The sequence below is a fragment of the Phodopus roborovskii genome, unplaced genomic scaffold (genome assembly GCF_943737965.1).
Source record: "Phodopus roborovskii unplaced genomic scaffold, PHOROB, whole genome shotgun sequence".
NCBI lineage: Eukaryota > Metazoa > Chordata > Mammalia > Rodentia > Cricetidae > Phodopus > Phodopus roborovskii.
In genome coordinates this window covers 4,047,398-4,064,339 of record NW_026126646.1, presented here as the reverse complement: position 1 = coordinate 4,064,339, position 16,942 = coordinate 4,047,398, and the positions used below count along the sequence as shown (strand labels likewise).

Here is a 16,942-nt window from a genome sequence, read left to right as displayed (position 1 = left end):
GCGGAAAGAAGCAAGAGAGGCTGCCCTGATTACAGAGGTGAGGGTGAGGTGGTGGACCGGAGTGGCCGCCACCTGTGAAGACTGAGTAGGGCCCAGAAGCTGCACAGATGGCGGCTGGGGAGACGGTTGCTGCAGAGGCAAGAGGTCAGGGGTTCGGGTCCCCAGAAACCACACAAACGGGTGGGTGTGGAGGCCTGCCTGTCTTCAGAAGGCGGGGGCAGATCCCAGGAGCAAGATGGCTAGCTAGCCAGATATTGGTGCGTGTGCTGACTAGTTTTATGTCAGCTAGAGTCATCTGAGAGAAGGGTACCTCAATAGAGAAAAGGACCCCATATGGTCAGGCTGCAGGCAAGCCCAGCCTGTAGGGCATTTTCTCAATTAGAGACTGATGTGGGGGTGGGGCCAGCCCATTGTGGGTGGGGCCGCCCTGGGCCTTTGTTTCTCAGCTCGGTAAGAAAGCAGGCTGATGAACCCACAAAGAACAAGCCAGTACACAGCACCCTCCATGGCCTCTGCATCAGCTCCTGCCTCCAGGTCCCTGCTTGAGTCCCCGCTCTGACTTCCTTCAGCGATGAACTGTATTGTGGAAGTGTGAGCCGAATAAACCGGCTGACCCTCCCATGCAGTGGTGGCACCCACAGTGAGGAGGTGAGGAGCCGAGCCAGCTATTTGCAGAAAACGACTAAAGGATTACATGTGCTCTCAAGTAGTCTGGGAGGAAGGACAGATGAGTCGGGGCCCAGAGTGGTAAACACAAAGCTGGCGATGGGACACGAGGATCATCAGGCACCCCTCTGCAGCCCTGTCTGTGTGTCCGTTTTCCATAAAAAGGGAAAATGCATTCAGAGGGTAGGGAGAGAGCTCCAGACAGGAAGCGTTTTCTGGGCAAGATTAAGGACAGGGGCTTTTATTCCCCGAAGCCATGAAAAGGCAGGGGCAGGCGTGGCGGGTGACACCGGCTATCCCAGCACCTAGGAAGCAGAGACAGGGTCGCCAGGGCAGGCTGGCTGCCCGGGTTAGCCAGGATTGCTGAGCTCTGGGTTCAGTGAAAGGCCCTGCTGGATAGACAACGTGGAGAATGATGGAGAAAGACTCCCGTGGTAAACTTCAGGCCTCCTCGCCTGAAGGCACGGGCACACAGACACGCAACACACGCACGCGTACGCGTGCGCGCACACACACACACACACACACACACACACACGTCCCTGAGAGCACTGGCCACGCCCCTCCTTGGCCGGTAGAGCCTGTGCGCAAGGCTATGCCATGGGTAGGTTTTACATAGCCCGGGCTGGCCAGAAACTTGTACACAGCTGAAGAAGGCCCTGAACACCTGTTCCCCCTGCCTCTGCCTCCCAAGTGCTCAGGTCACACTGGGCACAGCACCTGCTGTCTGGCAGCACCCCACGGTTCTCCCACGGCCCACCCACCCACGACTCCCCACACCCATGTGCACCTGTGGTAAAGCGCCTGGTGAGAAACACGGCGGCAGGCAGCGGGCGATAAGCTGTCCACCGAGGTGGCCAAGGCGTGAGGCCGGCCTCCGGAAGGCCCGGTGTGAGCGCAAGACGTGGGGGTCAGGGACGCAGCGGCAAAGATGGTGGGCACAGGCTCCAACCCCCTCCCTGCCCTGGACTCAACGGGCCTCCTCAGAAAGCTGGCGGCCAAGGAAGGCCCCTGCCTCCGTGTCCCGTCGGCCTTCCGTTGCATCAGCTGCTAAACGACCCAGTCTTCTCCAAACAGAAACTGAATCTTAAGGACAGCATGACCTGCTTCCCAGGGACGGCGCCCGCCCGAACGCCGTCTCCCCGCTGCACGGCTCTCAACCAAAACTACAAACCCTTACCCTTAATTATGATGTAGGCTCGTGTGAGGTTCACTATAAGAAGCCCTTTATCACTCACGCCCATTCAAGCTTTACTACACTTTATAGCAAGTGAAAAATACGGTAAAACAGCCTCATTTTTCAAGACAATTACCGGTTCGGTAATTATGAGTTAAAGCTGTTATGATGCATGCAGCTTCCCGGGCCGTGTCCTACCATCGCAGAACGTCCGATCCCCACCAAGACCATGAGAGCAGGATGAGACTGTTCCTAGCCCCACGGGCCGTGCCGTTACCAAGGCTTCTACTGTAGAAGGGACACTGGTGCCCGCCAGTCCCCCCTCTCAGCACAAAGCTAACCTCATGAAAGCGGATACCAAAGGGAGACGACTCACACTGCCATCCGCCCCCAGACGGGCTGCTGAACACGTACTCCAGCTGGAAGACGATGGCAAATGCTGGGTGACTGACCATCTCCGGGAGTCGCAAGCGGCTTCTCAAAACTAGAGCCTGGTTTCCAGAGCTGGTCGGAAACACAAACCAAGAGCTGTTGGAACACGGGCTCCCGCCCCACTGGGGTCCCCTCCCCACAGTGAGCAGCAGCAGTTCAGGGGCTCCATGGGTCTGCTCTGTTCAGCCTACAGTGTTCACTGTGTCTACCACCAGCAACACCTCCAGACTTGCAGAGGAAGCCTGCGTGGGAGACAATCATGTCACTGAGAGTGGCCACAGAGCTTCCTTCCCAGCACTGACAGCTGACCTCGGCACACCCTACAGTGATGTCTGCCCGGGGCGTGGCACATGGGATTCAACACAGAATAGGACATGAAGCTTTTGGGGAAAAAAAAATCCCAGGGCCCATCCAGGTGGTTTGCAAGGGTTCTTCAGACCCTGGACTGGAAGCGTCTAAAGCTCTAACCCCCAAAGCAAAAACAGGGGCTTTCCCTCCTAAGCGTCCAACCCTGAGGTTCTGCCTGATAGGTGTGACTGAGCACAAGGGGAGAGGTAATGGGGAGGCACCCACAGGACAAGCAACCTCTGCATGCTCAGCATCATTTCCCCTCAGCCCCCGCCCAGCACAGGGAGATACCTGCTCTTAGAAGAGGCGCTGACTCGCCTGCTGAAGCTGGCCGAGCGTGTCAAGGCCACTTCCATCTCGGGTACAAGCACAACCACCTGCGGCCGGTGCACGAAGCCCAGGCCGTTGTGGACACAGACGTGCAGGCGCCTCTCCAGGACCTCTAGTGTGCCGCCCTCCAGCAGGCTGACCCCCTACAAGAGACACGGGATACAGACAAAGGGTCCTACATGCCTGGGAAGGGAGTGGCCAGAACAGACTGGGCGGGCCAAGGCGGGGGTCTACACAATCCCCAGAGCAAACCCACTCAAATGCAGATGCAGGACAGTGGTAACCACTGGCCACGGGCACACCAGCTACATTAGGTATTTCCCGAGCAGCGTGACATTCCCCGGGCAGCACACACCGAAACACAGACCCCTCAGCTCAGCTGACAATTCTCAAGACACGACAACCTGAATGCATGGGCCTCAGATCCTTCGGGAGCCTGGGCGCCACCTGCCTGAGATGAGCACCGTAAAGATGGAGAGGGACCCAGGGGCAGAACACACCCGGGTTCTGCTCTGTCTCTCAGGGGGAAAGCGGGGTGGGAAGAGGATTCGGGCTCAGGCAACAAATGTTAAAGCTGATAGACATGGAGTCTGCTCCAAAGCCACGGCTGGACACCGCAGACCTCCATGTTATCGAGAAAGGCAGGGACCCTAGCAAACGGAAGGTATCCCTCCCGGCTCAGCGAGAAATGCACGGCACAGTGACAGACAGGTGTCCCTCTTGATTGCAGGGTTTGTGAAATTATGTGCCGTTTACTAGCTGATCTTGTTTTCACTGACCATTAATCAGGCTGAACGGGACAAACCTCGGCCTGCTAGTTACAAAAATAAAACACTGGAGATAGGTGGCAAAGGATAGTAAGGCAGTAGAAAAGTCCCTCCACAGTTATCTGTGAGACCAGCTCAAGCCCGACAGAGCTGTTCTTACAGCAAAGTAAGACGGCAGCAGGAACCGCAGGCAGAATGTGGGTTCCGCTTGACTCTGTTCTCAGCCCTATACTTACCTACCGTAGGGAACAGAGCCAATGAGTCCCCTCATCCATAGGTACACCTCATTAATAACTAGTTGATTATTATTATTATTATTAACAAAATGGAATCAATGGCGTCGCCCACTTGAACAGCCTACACTACACCAAACACCGTTAACACGCGTCACATGGTGTGGTGAGCAAACAGCTCATCTTCATGGGGCAAATGATCCCAAGAGGGAACGAGGGGACAGAGGACATCCCTGATCAGAGAGGAGGGCCAGCTGCCCCGGGTCATAGACATGGGAGAAAGTAAAGCAGTGGCTTCTGGAGAGGCCTGGGTAAAGGCCACGCACAGATCTGCCGGAAGGAAGCCCAGGAGGTGGGCACAGGCACCGTCCCTGTCCAGGTTAAGCTGCAGCAAGGTGAGCTAAGAAATACCTCCCGGAAGTGGTCGCTGACGAGCAGTTCCACAAGTTCCTCCTCAAACTTCTCCAGGGAGGGGTACAGGGTGAAGAAGAGGTCGTCTAAGTGCCACGTGGTGGGCTTCTGGAAGCGAGGCTTCCGCAGGGCATCCCCTGGAGCGGGAAGAGAGCTCAGGTTATCCTCGTGGGGGAAGCGGAGGCCACACTCCACACTCCCACCGGTCCTAACCGGGCACAGCGATTGGAACCTGCAGGCAAGAGCTGCTCAGACAGCACGTCAGAACCCCTGCAGGGCAAGGTGGGCTCAACCAAGCTCACCCAGCGCTGCTCGATCCTGCTTTGACACTTACGGCTTCACCAGGACCACGCCAGCTCTCCGGCCTCTCGCGTTACTCCGCGGCCCTGAAGCATGTGAAGCACGCAGGGATGTGCGTGTGCATGCTACAGACGCTGGACGAAGTACGCCCACAGGTGCCACAAGAAAACCCTCTGCCCTGACCCAGAAGCACCTCCTGGGGCCTCCAGGGGACAGGGAAGGTGACCACTTGCACACTTAGATGGAAGGCCGTGGGGTCTTAGGAACCCGTTTCAAAGACAGAGAGGACAGCCTAGACTCACTCCCTCCTGCTGAGAGAGAGAGAGAGAGAGGAGGGGTAGATGGAGGGGAGAGGGGGAAAGAGCCAAGCTAACACTTGGTGCCGAGAAAGCCATCAGAAGGGCACCATGGCCTCCTGCGGGAGGGTCAGCCATGTGGGGCAAGCTTCCGTGCCAGCTCCGCCGCCTCACAGCAGCGCGAGTGTGTCTGATGCCACTGAACCTTCCAGTGGAAAACGTTGATGGAGATGCATTCACATGCTGGTGTGCACGTGGGTACACTGCATGTGTATACACGTGTGTGCATGTGTCTGCACATGTGTAAGGATGCATACGTGTTTCGATGGGGATCAGCCTAGTGCCTCATCTGTGTAGGCAAACACTACCACTAAGTTGTACCCAGCAATGTCCGGGTGAAAATCTGGTGTCACCTGACTTGGGGACCCCCCTACACTGCAGCCAGAGGGCAGGGGAAGAAGCGCTGTCCTCGTGGAGTCCCCTGAGCCCTAGGACCCTGCTGCCCTGACGACAGAGACAGAGGCTGCCGTGTGGCTGCACTGCGCCGTGCGGCTGCTCCTTGTAAAGCTTCTAGGAAGATGAGGCGAGGAGGTGGCAGGGGCCTGTGGTGGGCATAGAGGCACGGCCAGCACTCAGGCCACTCCAGCAAACCTGGGCCAGACAATAATAGAGAGAGGGAAAGGGAGGGAGCTGGGGCCGGAAGAGGAACGCGAGAGATGGATGTAACCGTCTGCAGACTCCCTTCTGTCCTCTCTACTCAGCAGACTACTGTGTCCCGCAAATTAATTAATTCTGTTCACAGAGGCGCAGGCCGGGGCGTGCTCCGAGCAACCTCAGCACTTCTTCGGGACGGCGTCCTCACCACAGGCTGGAAAGCAGTGTGCCACTCAGACCCTGACCACAGAGCAGGCCACAGACAGACAGAGCCACATGACTCCACGGCAGACAGGAAGGACCCACCGCAGCCTCGCTGTCAGGACGGGTGACAGTCTGGATTGCGTATCTGACCCCAGCCTCGCTGTCAGGACGGGTGACAGTCTGGATTGCGTATCTGACCCCAGCCTCGCTGTCAGCACGGGTGACAGTCTGGATTGCGTATCTGGTGAAAGATGACAACTACTCCTTCTACACTGAGCCCCCACTGACAGCCTTGATGCCACTGGAACTACTCACCATGTGTCTACCAGATTCCCGGGTACCAGAACACTCAAGGCACCCACACACCCAGCCCCCACACACACATTCACACTCACACACACTCACACACACTCACACACACTCACACACTCTCACGTACTCACACACTCACACTCACACACTCACACTCACTCACACTCACTCACACTCACACACTCACACTCACACACATTCACACTCACACACATTCACACTCACACTCACACACTCACAGGCACACTCACAGGCACACTCACAGGCACACTCACAGGCACACTCACAGGCACACTCACACACTCTCACACTCACACTCACTCACACACATTCACACTCACACTTACACACACGCACTCACACACACAGACATTCACACACACTCACACACTCTCACACGCACACACACACACACACTTTCCTAAGGGCCCCTGGGGCACCGAGCAGCTCCTGTGGCCACTGCCCATTGGACATTTCAGAAGGACTGGCTAGCAATGCCCAGCTCCTATCATTTACTGTCCTTATCACTGGATAGAAAAAGTGCTGCTGCACCTCAGGCCACCACACAGCTAAGCAAGGATAGCATGCAAGCCTTCTCACAGTGCTGACCCGACTCTGCGTCCACATCCTCCTTGCCCTCACAAGGCATACACTGCCCAGGGCAGATGGTGGGCCGGCTCTGGGCCATGGGACATTCCAAAGTTCATCGGGCACAGGCTTCGGTGCAAGCGGGGGAAAGCCAAGGTGGGGTCCACAGTGAGGACAGAACCAAGCTCAGGTGGGCTACAAGGGAGGCAGGATGGGGATGGGGAAGAAGAGAGGGCCACTCCAGAGGCTGCACCCATGTCCAGCAGCACAGGCAAGCAGAGGGCCTGGCTCAGGCCAGTCACAGGAAACAGAGGCCCCAGCTGCCAGAACTTAACAGCACAGAGCCCAGCGAGGAGCTGAGCAGAGATGCTGCAGCTGTTACAGGAGCCTCTCTCATCCCTCCGCCAGACCACCCAAAGACCGGTAACCAGAGCAGGCCAGCCCATAGGAGAAGAGCGGGGTCTGGCCAAAACCTCCACCCGCTTACGAGGGCAGGGAACATTTTTTAGGAGTGTAACTGAAATGAGAGAAGGATTGGGAACCAAGCTCGGAATGGACCCCAACTTTGCTTGTGGACCTGAACCAGCTCTCTCTCTCTCTCTCTCTCTCTCTCTCTCTCTCTCTCTCTCTCTCTCTCTCTCTCACACACACACACACACACACACACACACACACTCTGCAGTGGGAGCCAAGTTCCCACAGAAGGCCCTCCTGTGCAAGCCACCCCAGGGACCCACTGTGAATGTCCCATCAGCACACAACCCATCTCTGCTCCTGGGAAGGACACATGTATGCAGACATCTGACAAAATGGCCAGTCCCAGAGGACTACTGTCATTCAGCAAGAGATCACAGGGCTGGGCTCACCAGAGGCCACTCTAGCAACAGGTGCCATCCCCAATGGCTGGTGGTCTTGACCAGGCCCTCGGGTAAGCAGGGAGTGTCCCCTGAACCACCTTGCCCGAGGACGTTCACTGCGTGTGCAAGCACACGCCAGGGATGGTGCGGAAATACTGTGAGCCACAGTTTGAGGGCTGAAAAGCCATTTCAGTGGATGGGCAGCTGGGACACAGAGAACCTAAAAGCAGGAAGCATACTGGATCCTTCCAGAGCCGAGCACGCCAACAACCTTGTCACCCACATTTGTTACGCTGGAGCCCATCCTGAGAACAAACCTACACATGTACTGTGACCCTCGCTACGTGCCTCTTCAACAACACAGCTAAGGCAATGGTGGGTGACAACCAGTTCCTCTGGAGGGATCACCCTGGTGCCACATAACCCAACCTTACACGGCAACAGCACAGGAGAAGGCTCCGTTGGTAGGAGCTGAGATGGTGGCAGAGCCTGGTACTCCTGGAAGGGGCCTGGGCTGGAAAGGAAGCACAGCCCCATGGCCAAACCCATCAAGGGCCCAGGGCCAGGACCGTAACCATGACCCTGCTCGGCACAGCGGCAAGGAAGAAGACCCCAAGCACAAAAGCCACCGTGGCAGGGTGGAACCTTCTAGCACAGATCGTAGAGGACTAAGGAGGCTGGGTGGGCTTGGGAATCCCTGTGGAGAAACCATCTCTGGGCCATGTCTTGTGACTCTGCAGGCTCTGGAGTCTGCAGGCCAGAGTCTGAAGCGTGGCTTTGCCGCCTCGCTGTTTCCCAGCCTTCAGGGGGCCGGGGCTGGAGGGAGTACACCTTCACTATTGCACTGAAGAGACTGCACAGCAAAGCGGCCGGAGGCTCGGGGACACAAAGCTGCTGGTGGTGGCCTTCTCTGCAGGGTCAAGGGTGGACGGGACAATGTTTACTCTTAGCCGTGGGGACAGGAAGCGTGGGCGTGATAGCACTTCTCAGGGAAAGGTGGTGAGCAGGCTGGAGGCTATGACACGCTTCCTCAGAGTGGGACTGAGCGATGGGTGTCACTCACCGTCACCTCCTCCTCCCACCACGCCACCAGGGCACACTGCTCAGCTACCAAGGCACATGAGGGCAGCCCAGCCACCTTCACCCGTCAGGGCGAACCCAGGTCCTCCGAGGTTTGAGCCCGAGCCAACCCGGGCTCCCAGTGGCGAGATCCAAGGGCAGCTCACCTGTGTCCCCGTGAGGAGGCAGGAGGCCAGGGATCAGCTGGAGGCCAGACACCAGGAGATTCTCGGGGAGCAGGTGGAAGGCTGGCTCCAGGGGTGGGTGTGGCTTCAGGGTGTACTGCAAGCTAGAGTTCCCCATCACTGTCAGGTGTTGGCTCTCTGGGGGAGGAGCACCAGACAGGGGCTAAAACCGAGAGGGTTTCCAGGCAAAGAGCTGAGACCCAGAAATTCAGAACCCACGCCGTGAGCAGATGGATTGTTTTCCTGAGGAATGACACCAGGCGAGGTAGGGAGCGCTCGGGAAAGTCGGGACGTGGAGATACATGCCAAGACCGGGCTGGGCTCTTACGTTCTATGGGATCCTGGAGAAGTGGGTGCAGAAGGGCTCTGGGGGTGCCGTGGTACAGCCTCAACCTGAAAGACAGAAGAAGCTACAAGGTGAGCTGGGGGAGGCGGCTAAGTGAGATGCTCTTACAGAGAGGCTGGGTTCGATTCCCAGCACCCATGTCGGTGGGCTCACGACCACCTATATATAACTCTAGCCCTCTTCTGGCCTCCAGGGGCGCACACATGCACACACAATAATAATAATAATAATAATAATAATAATAATAATAATAATAATTTAAGCTAGAAAGCAACAGAAATAGCCTAACTGAGAAGTCCCCGGAAGACAGTATCCAGCCCCCTTCCTGGAGCCACATCTTCACCCAGGCATGGCATTCCCATGCATGTGTCTGGCATGTCTGCAGGGTGTATCTAGTTAACACACTGAGCAGAGACTGCTCCTGGCATCTGTTGATGGAGGCCGTGGGCACTGCCAAGAATCCTACAGCGCACGTGATGGCTCCACGGTGAAGAGTGACCATGCCTGAGTGAGCGGCTCCAACACGAGCAACTCAGATCCAGAGCGGTACAGTGTGAGCTTGAACCCTGGTCGGAGTTTGTGTAACAGGCACTGTCACCTGCTGAATGATGGCTATCACATAGTTTACGTCACACGGCTGGCTCTCGTGCACAGGTGAGTGGGTAAGCCTGCATAAAATCCCACACAGTGCAGGCGACAGATCAGGCCTTGGGCCCGTGTACACGCCGGATCCAACCCAACACTCGCCCAGAGCTGGCTCTCGCTCCAAGAAAAGAACAACCCTTGGGCTAACTTAGAATCAGCACCAGACATTGTTACAAACATAAAATAAAGAATAATTAAATCGAGAGAGAGAGAGAGGAAAAGAGAAAAGGTACCGTTTGTCCTGGGCAGCAGAGGTGGGAGATTCTGGTTTATTGCCAAAGATGCGAAGAATTCCAAACCCACAGGACAGCACCTGCAGGGAGCCATCCCTCTTCCTGCCTTCAGTGACCACTTCTACCACAGCCACGATGTTCGGGTGGTTCAAGGTCGTGTGGAAGTAGAAAGGCTGTGAGAGAAAGCAGAGGCGCTGAGGGAGGCGGTATCAGGCAAGGTGCTGCACGGGGGGGGGGGGGCAGACGCTCTGACCCTCACGGGGGGGGGGGGGGGCAGACGCTCTGACCCTCACGGGGAGGAGGGGGGGGGCAGACGCTCTGACCCTCACGGGAGGGGGGCAGACGCTCTGACCCTCACGGGGGGCAGACGCTCTGACCCTCACGGGGGGGGGGGGCAGACGCTCTGACCCTCACGGGGGGGGGGCAGACGCTCTGACCCTCACGGGGGGAGGGCAGACGCTCTGACCCTCACGGGGGGGGGGCAGACGCTCCTGACCCTCACGGGGGGGGGGCAGACGCTCTGACCCTCCCGGGGCCAGACCCCCTGACCCTCACGGGGGGGGGGGCAGACGCTCTGACCCTCACGGGGGGGCAGACGCTCTCCTCTCCAGACCCTCACAGGCACGGGGGGGGCGAGGGGGAACACGGCGGCATCACAGGCTGCGGAGGTGCAAGCTAGGGAAGTGGCGCTCATATCCCAGAAACATACCAAACACCAGGAGGGTGTGACTGCCCGCTTGCAATTCCAACCCTGGAAGCCAGACATGGGATCCCCAAAGCAAGCTGGCCAGCGAGATGAGCCATGTCAGTGAGCTCTGGGTTTGGTTGAGGGACTCTACCTCAGTGAGTAAAGTGGGAGAAGCTAGCCCTAGTTCTTGTTTGGGTTCAACGGACCAAGCCACACTTCCAATGTCAACCTAAGGCTGCCCAATGCACCCAGACACATGTATACACCCACACAATATGTGTACACACATATAAACATGCCTCCACATACCACACACACACATATACACACACACCATACACACACATACACACACACCACACACACCACACACACACACACACTACAGACACACACACACCACACACATACACCACACACACACATACTACAGACACACACATACACATACACACACACCACATACATATATACACACACACAGACACACACACACACACACATACCACACACACCACACACACACACACACTACAGACACACACACACAGACACACACACACCACACACATACACACACCCACACACATACACACACCACACACATACACACCACACACATACTACAGACATACACATACACACACACACACACACACCACACATACATATATACACACACACAGACACACACACACACACACATGCACCTGGTTCGATGCACCTGTTTTCGGTTCTAACTGACCACAGCTCAAGCGTAAGAGACAGAGGTGGAGCTAGGGGTTGGGCTTGCCAATCATGGAGCCTCATGTCCACGCCCTGAGGAGTAGCCCCGGCTTCCATATGCCACCACCTTTCAGTGTCTGGGTGTCTAGCCCCACAGCTGAGCACAGAGACGCCCCCTGCAGACAGTGCCAGGCCAGGCAGGGCTGAGGCCGGCCAGTGCCTTGTGATGGAGATTCGGGCTAACACGCCTATTAAGGAGTCATTACCATGGTGTCACCCAGAAAGTGCTTACTGTAATCACAGACTGTCAGCCAGGATAACGGAGGGTTGCGTTAAAACATCAGCCACAAACTATAAATTGTTATTCTATTATCTTTTATTGCAGAATGATGAAATAATGACCACTTAGAGCTGACAGGTGGCTGGACGGAGCAGAAATATGCATCAGGCTCTGCAGAGCCCTGCTGGGCCACTGAACCTGTCACTGCCTCGCCCGTGTATTTACGCCCGCATGCACTGGTTTTATGGGTCCCACCCTCCTTCTCTCTCGGCACTAAAACAAACATTTACGTTCTCACAGGAAGCAGTAGGCACTGCCCATCTTGGAGGTCACCTTGAAACTGCTCCACCTGAGCAGTGGGGCAAGCCCAAGAACAGAAAACCAAGGACAACATGCCGCCATTGCCGCCATTGCCGCCATTGCCGCCAAGACAGTTACCTTTTGGGGGGGGGGCAATGCCCAGAACAGAGCTTCCTGTCTCAGCCAGCTCCAGCATCTTTCATCAGAGAGCCAGCCTGATGGTAACAGGCTGGAGGAAGATGATCCGGGTTCAGTCCCATCGGCCTCATTCCTGGCTCAGAATGTGCTCTTTCCCAAACATCATTTATTGTCTGTCCTTCCCCTATGCGAACCATGCTAAAGAAGTCATGAGGAACCCGGGAGACACTTCAGCCTTCAACAAGTCCAAGGCCCAGAGGCTTTACAGAGGGCGGGCTGGGCAGCTACAGAAATGCTTGCATTGCTCAGGAGCAAAGAGCTTTGAGAAACTGGGGAAGCAAACGCCTCCCTCCCAGGGATGCACACACAAACACAAGCTCAGCTCCGCTGTTTGTCTGGATCACCTGGGCCTAGAAGCACACTCTCCCTGGCCCCCCACCCCCGACCACCCCAGCCTTTCCAGCACGCAAAAGGCTTGGGCAAAATCCCAGACAGCACATGACTGAGTGACACCTGTGAACAGACCTCCAAACCAGGACGATTTAATTAGCATAGCGTCATGCATTTTGAGGAGAAAACTCCGAGTGTCAACTACAGCAGCGTGATTAAAAGTCTGAGTCAAGGCCCATCAAGTCTTCCCCCCCCCCCCGCAAAGAAAGTCACCGCCAACAGCTCTCTCACACGCACACTGGCCAAGGCTCCTCTCTGGCGGGGTAAGCAGATTAATAAATCATCTCAGTGAGCCTGTCCTGACGCCTTCACCTTCAAAGACAAACAGACACCACTGCCTAGGGGCCGGCTTTCCATTTCTTGCCCACAGTGGCAGAACCGGAGATGGCTCTCACAACGTTGCCTCTAAGAAGCTGGACTTGGCAGGCTCTGCTGACAGCTAAGTCGTCCTGCTACCCCTGCTCACAGGGCCGGCAGAGAGCTGAGAAAAATCAAACCAGCATCGTGCAAAGAGGCGGTTCGAAACAAGCCAGAGGCTGGGGAGGTGGCTCGGTGCATAAGAGTACTAGCCATGCAAGCACGAAGCCCTGAGTTCCAGTCCCCAGCACCCAGGTAAAAAAAAAAAGCTGTCACCTCCGCGCTGGGGGTGGGCATGGAGGGGGTGGTGGAGAGGGAAGAGCCTGCGGGCTGACTTGACTTGTCAGCCCAGCCAAAGAGCAACAAGTACGAGGGAATGAAGGAGAAACTGATAGAGCAGGACCCCCCCCCACCTCCGCTGTGCGGCAGACAGACAGGCACACACCACACACAAACACATGTACACGCATGCGCACGCGCTCACCCCATACCTGCACAGCAACGATAATAAGCCTTTAATGCAGGACCTTCGGGAAAGCAATCCACGAGTGTCTCCCGAAACTTCCATCTACTGGCTCTGCCTTAGCCTAGGATCCGGTTTCCTGGCCAATGGCCATCAACACTGACCACCCCAAGCAGGACCAACTCTATGTACCCCACTGTCCCCTAAGACATTCACAGGCCCGGTTCTGAAGCTGGAAGCTGACCCTGTCAGGAAGGAGTCAGTGGTAGGCTCAGGCCCACACCACTTCAGGACAGGCCAGAGAGAGCAGCCCAGCCCTCCACGTGAGTGGTTCTAAGGCTGAGGAAGTCAGATCTACAGGGGCAATGTGAACTTGAACCCTGGCTGGAAGACTACACAGGAGCTTTCCAGTCTCTGTATGTGCGGCTCCCATGCAGACGCGGGCGCAGGGGGTGCCCAAACGTCACCCACCCAGTGAGCTCACCCTGCCTCACGGGCAACTGCTCGAAGTCACTTGGCTCACGCTCAAGGCGCACATCTCTGCATACGGTGTGCAGATGACTTCAAGGTCACAGAGATGTGTGACCTTCCTGAAACCCCGGCTTTGACCCATGTGCAAGCCACAACAAATCCAGCACTTGGGCCCAGAGCTGGCCCTCATTCCAGCTGGAGAGCAATTCCTTGGCTAACTTATAAAGGAGGGTTACCAAATGCAAGCAGCAGAGGCCAGGCAGGAGGACGCTGGCACGAAGAGGCGCTGATGGTTGTCGGAAGGGCTTCGTCGCTGGGTCACCACTGGCCTCTGCTGCTTGCAGTGAGCACAGCAGCAAGCTGGGGAAAGCCAGAGCAAGCAGGCTCGGACACCATCACCCTCAGGACCCTGGGCAGGGCGCTGTCTCCACACACTCCATTTCACTGACTCCCCACGCACTGCCTCAACCAAAGGCAGATCAAGACTGTTGCCCAGGCTGAGCTGGCTGAGCTGATGTGTCTCCCGCCAGCATGGGGGGGGGGGGGTTAACCAGATCCAGGAAGAAGCCTGGATCTTGAATTTCCTGAGCAAAGGTCTGTGCAGGGGCTCAGAATACCTGGCCAGCAGGGGGCAGTGAGATCTGAGTATATCTGGGCTTCTGGGACAACTGAAGCCCAGGGTGACACAATGTCAAACCCAAGGAAAGGACATAAGCGTCATCAGAGGGCTGTCTCTCACAGCCACCGGGTATTCTACAGGGGCCACCCCTCTGTGACTCCCAAGACTGGAGACGGAAGGCCCTGCTTCTAACCTGGCAACCTGGACGCCATGCTGGTCCGAGCCTCAGGGTCAGCAATGGGGACTGGGATACGTGTGTGTGTGTGTGTGTGTGTGTGTGTGTGTGTGCGCGCGCGCGTGCAATAGAGCTGATCAGTCCATCTCTAAATGCAGCGCTAACGCAGGGGACGAGGAGGGAGAAGGGAGATGCATCTGGGCCTCCAGAAAGCAGCAGTCTCTGTGCCGGCGGCCTAGAGCGGAGAGCCGTGCCTAGAGCACAGGCTCGCCACCAACACCTCACCGCCGAGGGCTGTGCATCCCGGTAGCCAAGCGGGGAGGCTCCAGTCTCCATGCGTCTGCTCCTCCACTTTAAAATGAGGGCTCGGGGTTGCTGCCCTCCATAGAAGGAGGACGAGGATGAGATAAGAGAATGGCACTTCAAGCCGTGCCTGGTCCCTGGCAGAACACGCCCTCCCCTGAGAAGGCATGCTATCCTGGCCACCATCACCGTCCATCACAGAGACTGGTCACACCAGGTTTCCGTGCGCCTCTGCACATGGGGGTAGGGGGTGGGGGGGGAGATCAAAACAGCCCACCCATCCCTATGGGGCTGCAGCGGAAGGCACGAGACGCGAAGGCCACTCCCGCCACTGCAGCACCGTCACGAGACAGAGAACAAACCTCTTCCAGAGGCACAAGGCCACTCACTGCCTGTGCTGAGGCAGACGGCCCTCGTGGGGTCACACGGAGCCATGCACACGATTTACAACATGGAACCCTGTCACTGGCACGCTGGCCTGGCAGACCTTTCCAAGACATTTGCATAAGCCATCTGATAAGATCATGTCAGACACACTCCCAGTTCCCATGACATAGATTTTGCCAAGGCTCTGCTTAATCCTCTGACCTCTGGGGCCATTATCTCCCTCAACGACTCATGCTTAGTCTGGGAAGCCTCGGAATGAGCCACGCCAAGGCGTGCAGAATCATACGGCTGGATGACGGCCAAGGTCAGAGGGCTGCATGTTCATAGCCAGCCGGAGGCTCAGTGCCCAGCTGTGGAGAAAGCAGCCACGGCTGAGAAGGGCCACGGGGTATAAGTAAGTGGCCAGAGTAATAGCTCAGAACAGCCAAGGTCCCCTCCACCGTCAGCCGTGGTAGCAACTGTCACAGCAGCACAGTCTCCTCCTCGGCCTCACTCAGTTCACCTGCTAAAGAAGAAACAGCTCAGAGTCATCAGGAGCCGGCACCTGCAAAGCCAAACCTGGGCTCCTCACTGCCCCCTGAAGGCCAAGAATGAAACAGCATGGGAGAGGGCTCTGTCCACCCAACTCACGGCCACCACACCAGCCCCCAGCTCCCCTGGCCCTCGCTCTGCCCTGCCTAGCTGGGCGCATCCTCCTCCCTGGGGAACACGGACCCAACTGGTGCCAAGTGTGAGGGCAGAAGCACCGATCTGAGTCCACGCTCTGCCACCTTCCATGTGGCAAGTCACCCTTGGCTGCCATCTAAAGTGAGAAGCACCTAGACTGTCTGTGAGGGCCCCTCCACACAGGGCTGACTATAGCCGTGGCCCTCAACCTGTGTGTCATGACCTGTCTGGGGGGGCGGGTTCAAACGACCCTCGTTCACAGGGGTCGCCTAAGAGCGCTGGAAACCCCAGGTGTTTACACGGAGTGCCAGAATCACAGTTATGAAACAGCAATGTAAATAACGTCATGGCTGGGGGGGGGGGGTTCACCGCAGCACGGGAAACTGCATTAAACAGTCGCGGTGCCATTAGGAAGGCTGAGAGCCACTGAACCACAGGGACATGACCCACTCAGAATGGAAGTGATGCTCTCCCATAGACTAAAGGTCCAGGCACAAAGACAGGGAGGGTAAGCCCACGAGGCGAGGCATTCTCTCTCCACTCCCTCTCGCCATGAGAGGACAGGTGCAGCCACACATCCCTGCCGCGACACTGGACTGCCTCACCACAGGACCGGAAACGGCAGAGCCCAGGCCTGTGAACTGAAAAGTCCAAACTGCCGCCTGTGTCGTTGATACCCGGGTATTTTTCGTCACGGGGGGGGGGGGGGGGGTTAAAGATAACACACCATCAGTTGAGATCAGTGACTTCACTGTTCCAAGATTCCAGAGGGCTCCCCGAAGGAGGTAGGACCCCCACACCCCTGCAAGCCATCTTAAGCACGTCTACCTGGCTGAACGGCATCCCACCACTAAGACAAGCTTTGCAACAGCAGAC

The 16,942-nt window shown here is 56.9% G+C and overlaps 1 protein-coding gene across 1 annotated transcript in view; it reads right to left on the bottom strand.

The window, feature by feature from the left end:
* Positions 1-16,942, bottom strand: part of Nphp4 (nephrocystin 4) — a 77,660-nt gene that overhangs the window by 50,245 nt on the left and 10,473 nt on the right. The window contains exons 4-9 of the mRNA XM_051173883.1: positions 10,044-10,216; positions 9,148-9,212; positions 8,802-8,957; positions 4,365-4,501; positions 2,915-3,096; positions 2,216-2,347 (exon numbers count right to left, since the gene is read on the bottom strand). Coding sequence (XP_051029840.1) covers positions 2,216-2,347; positions 2,915-3,096; positions 4,365-4,501; positions 8,802-8,957; positions 9,148-9,212; positions 10,044-10,216 — 845 coding nt within the window. The remainder of the gene's footprint in view (positions 1-2,215; positions 2,348-2,914; positions 3,097-4,364; positions 4,502-8,801; positions 8,958-9,147; positions 9,213-10,043; positions 10,217-16,942) is intronic.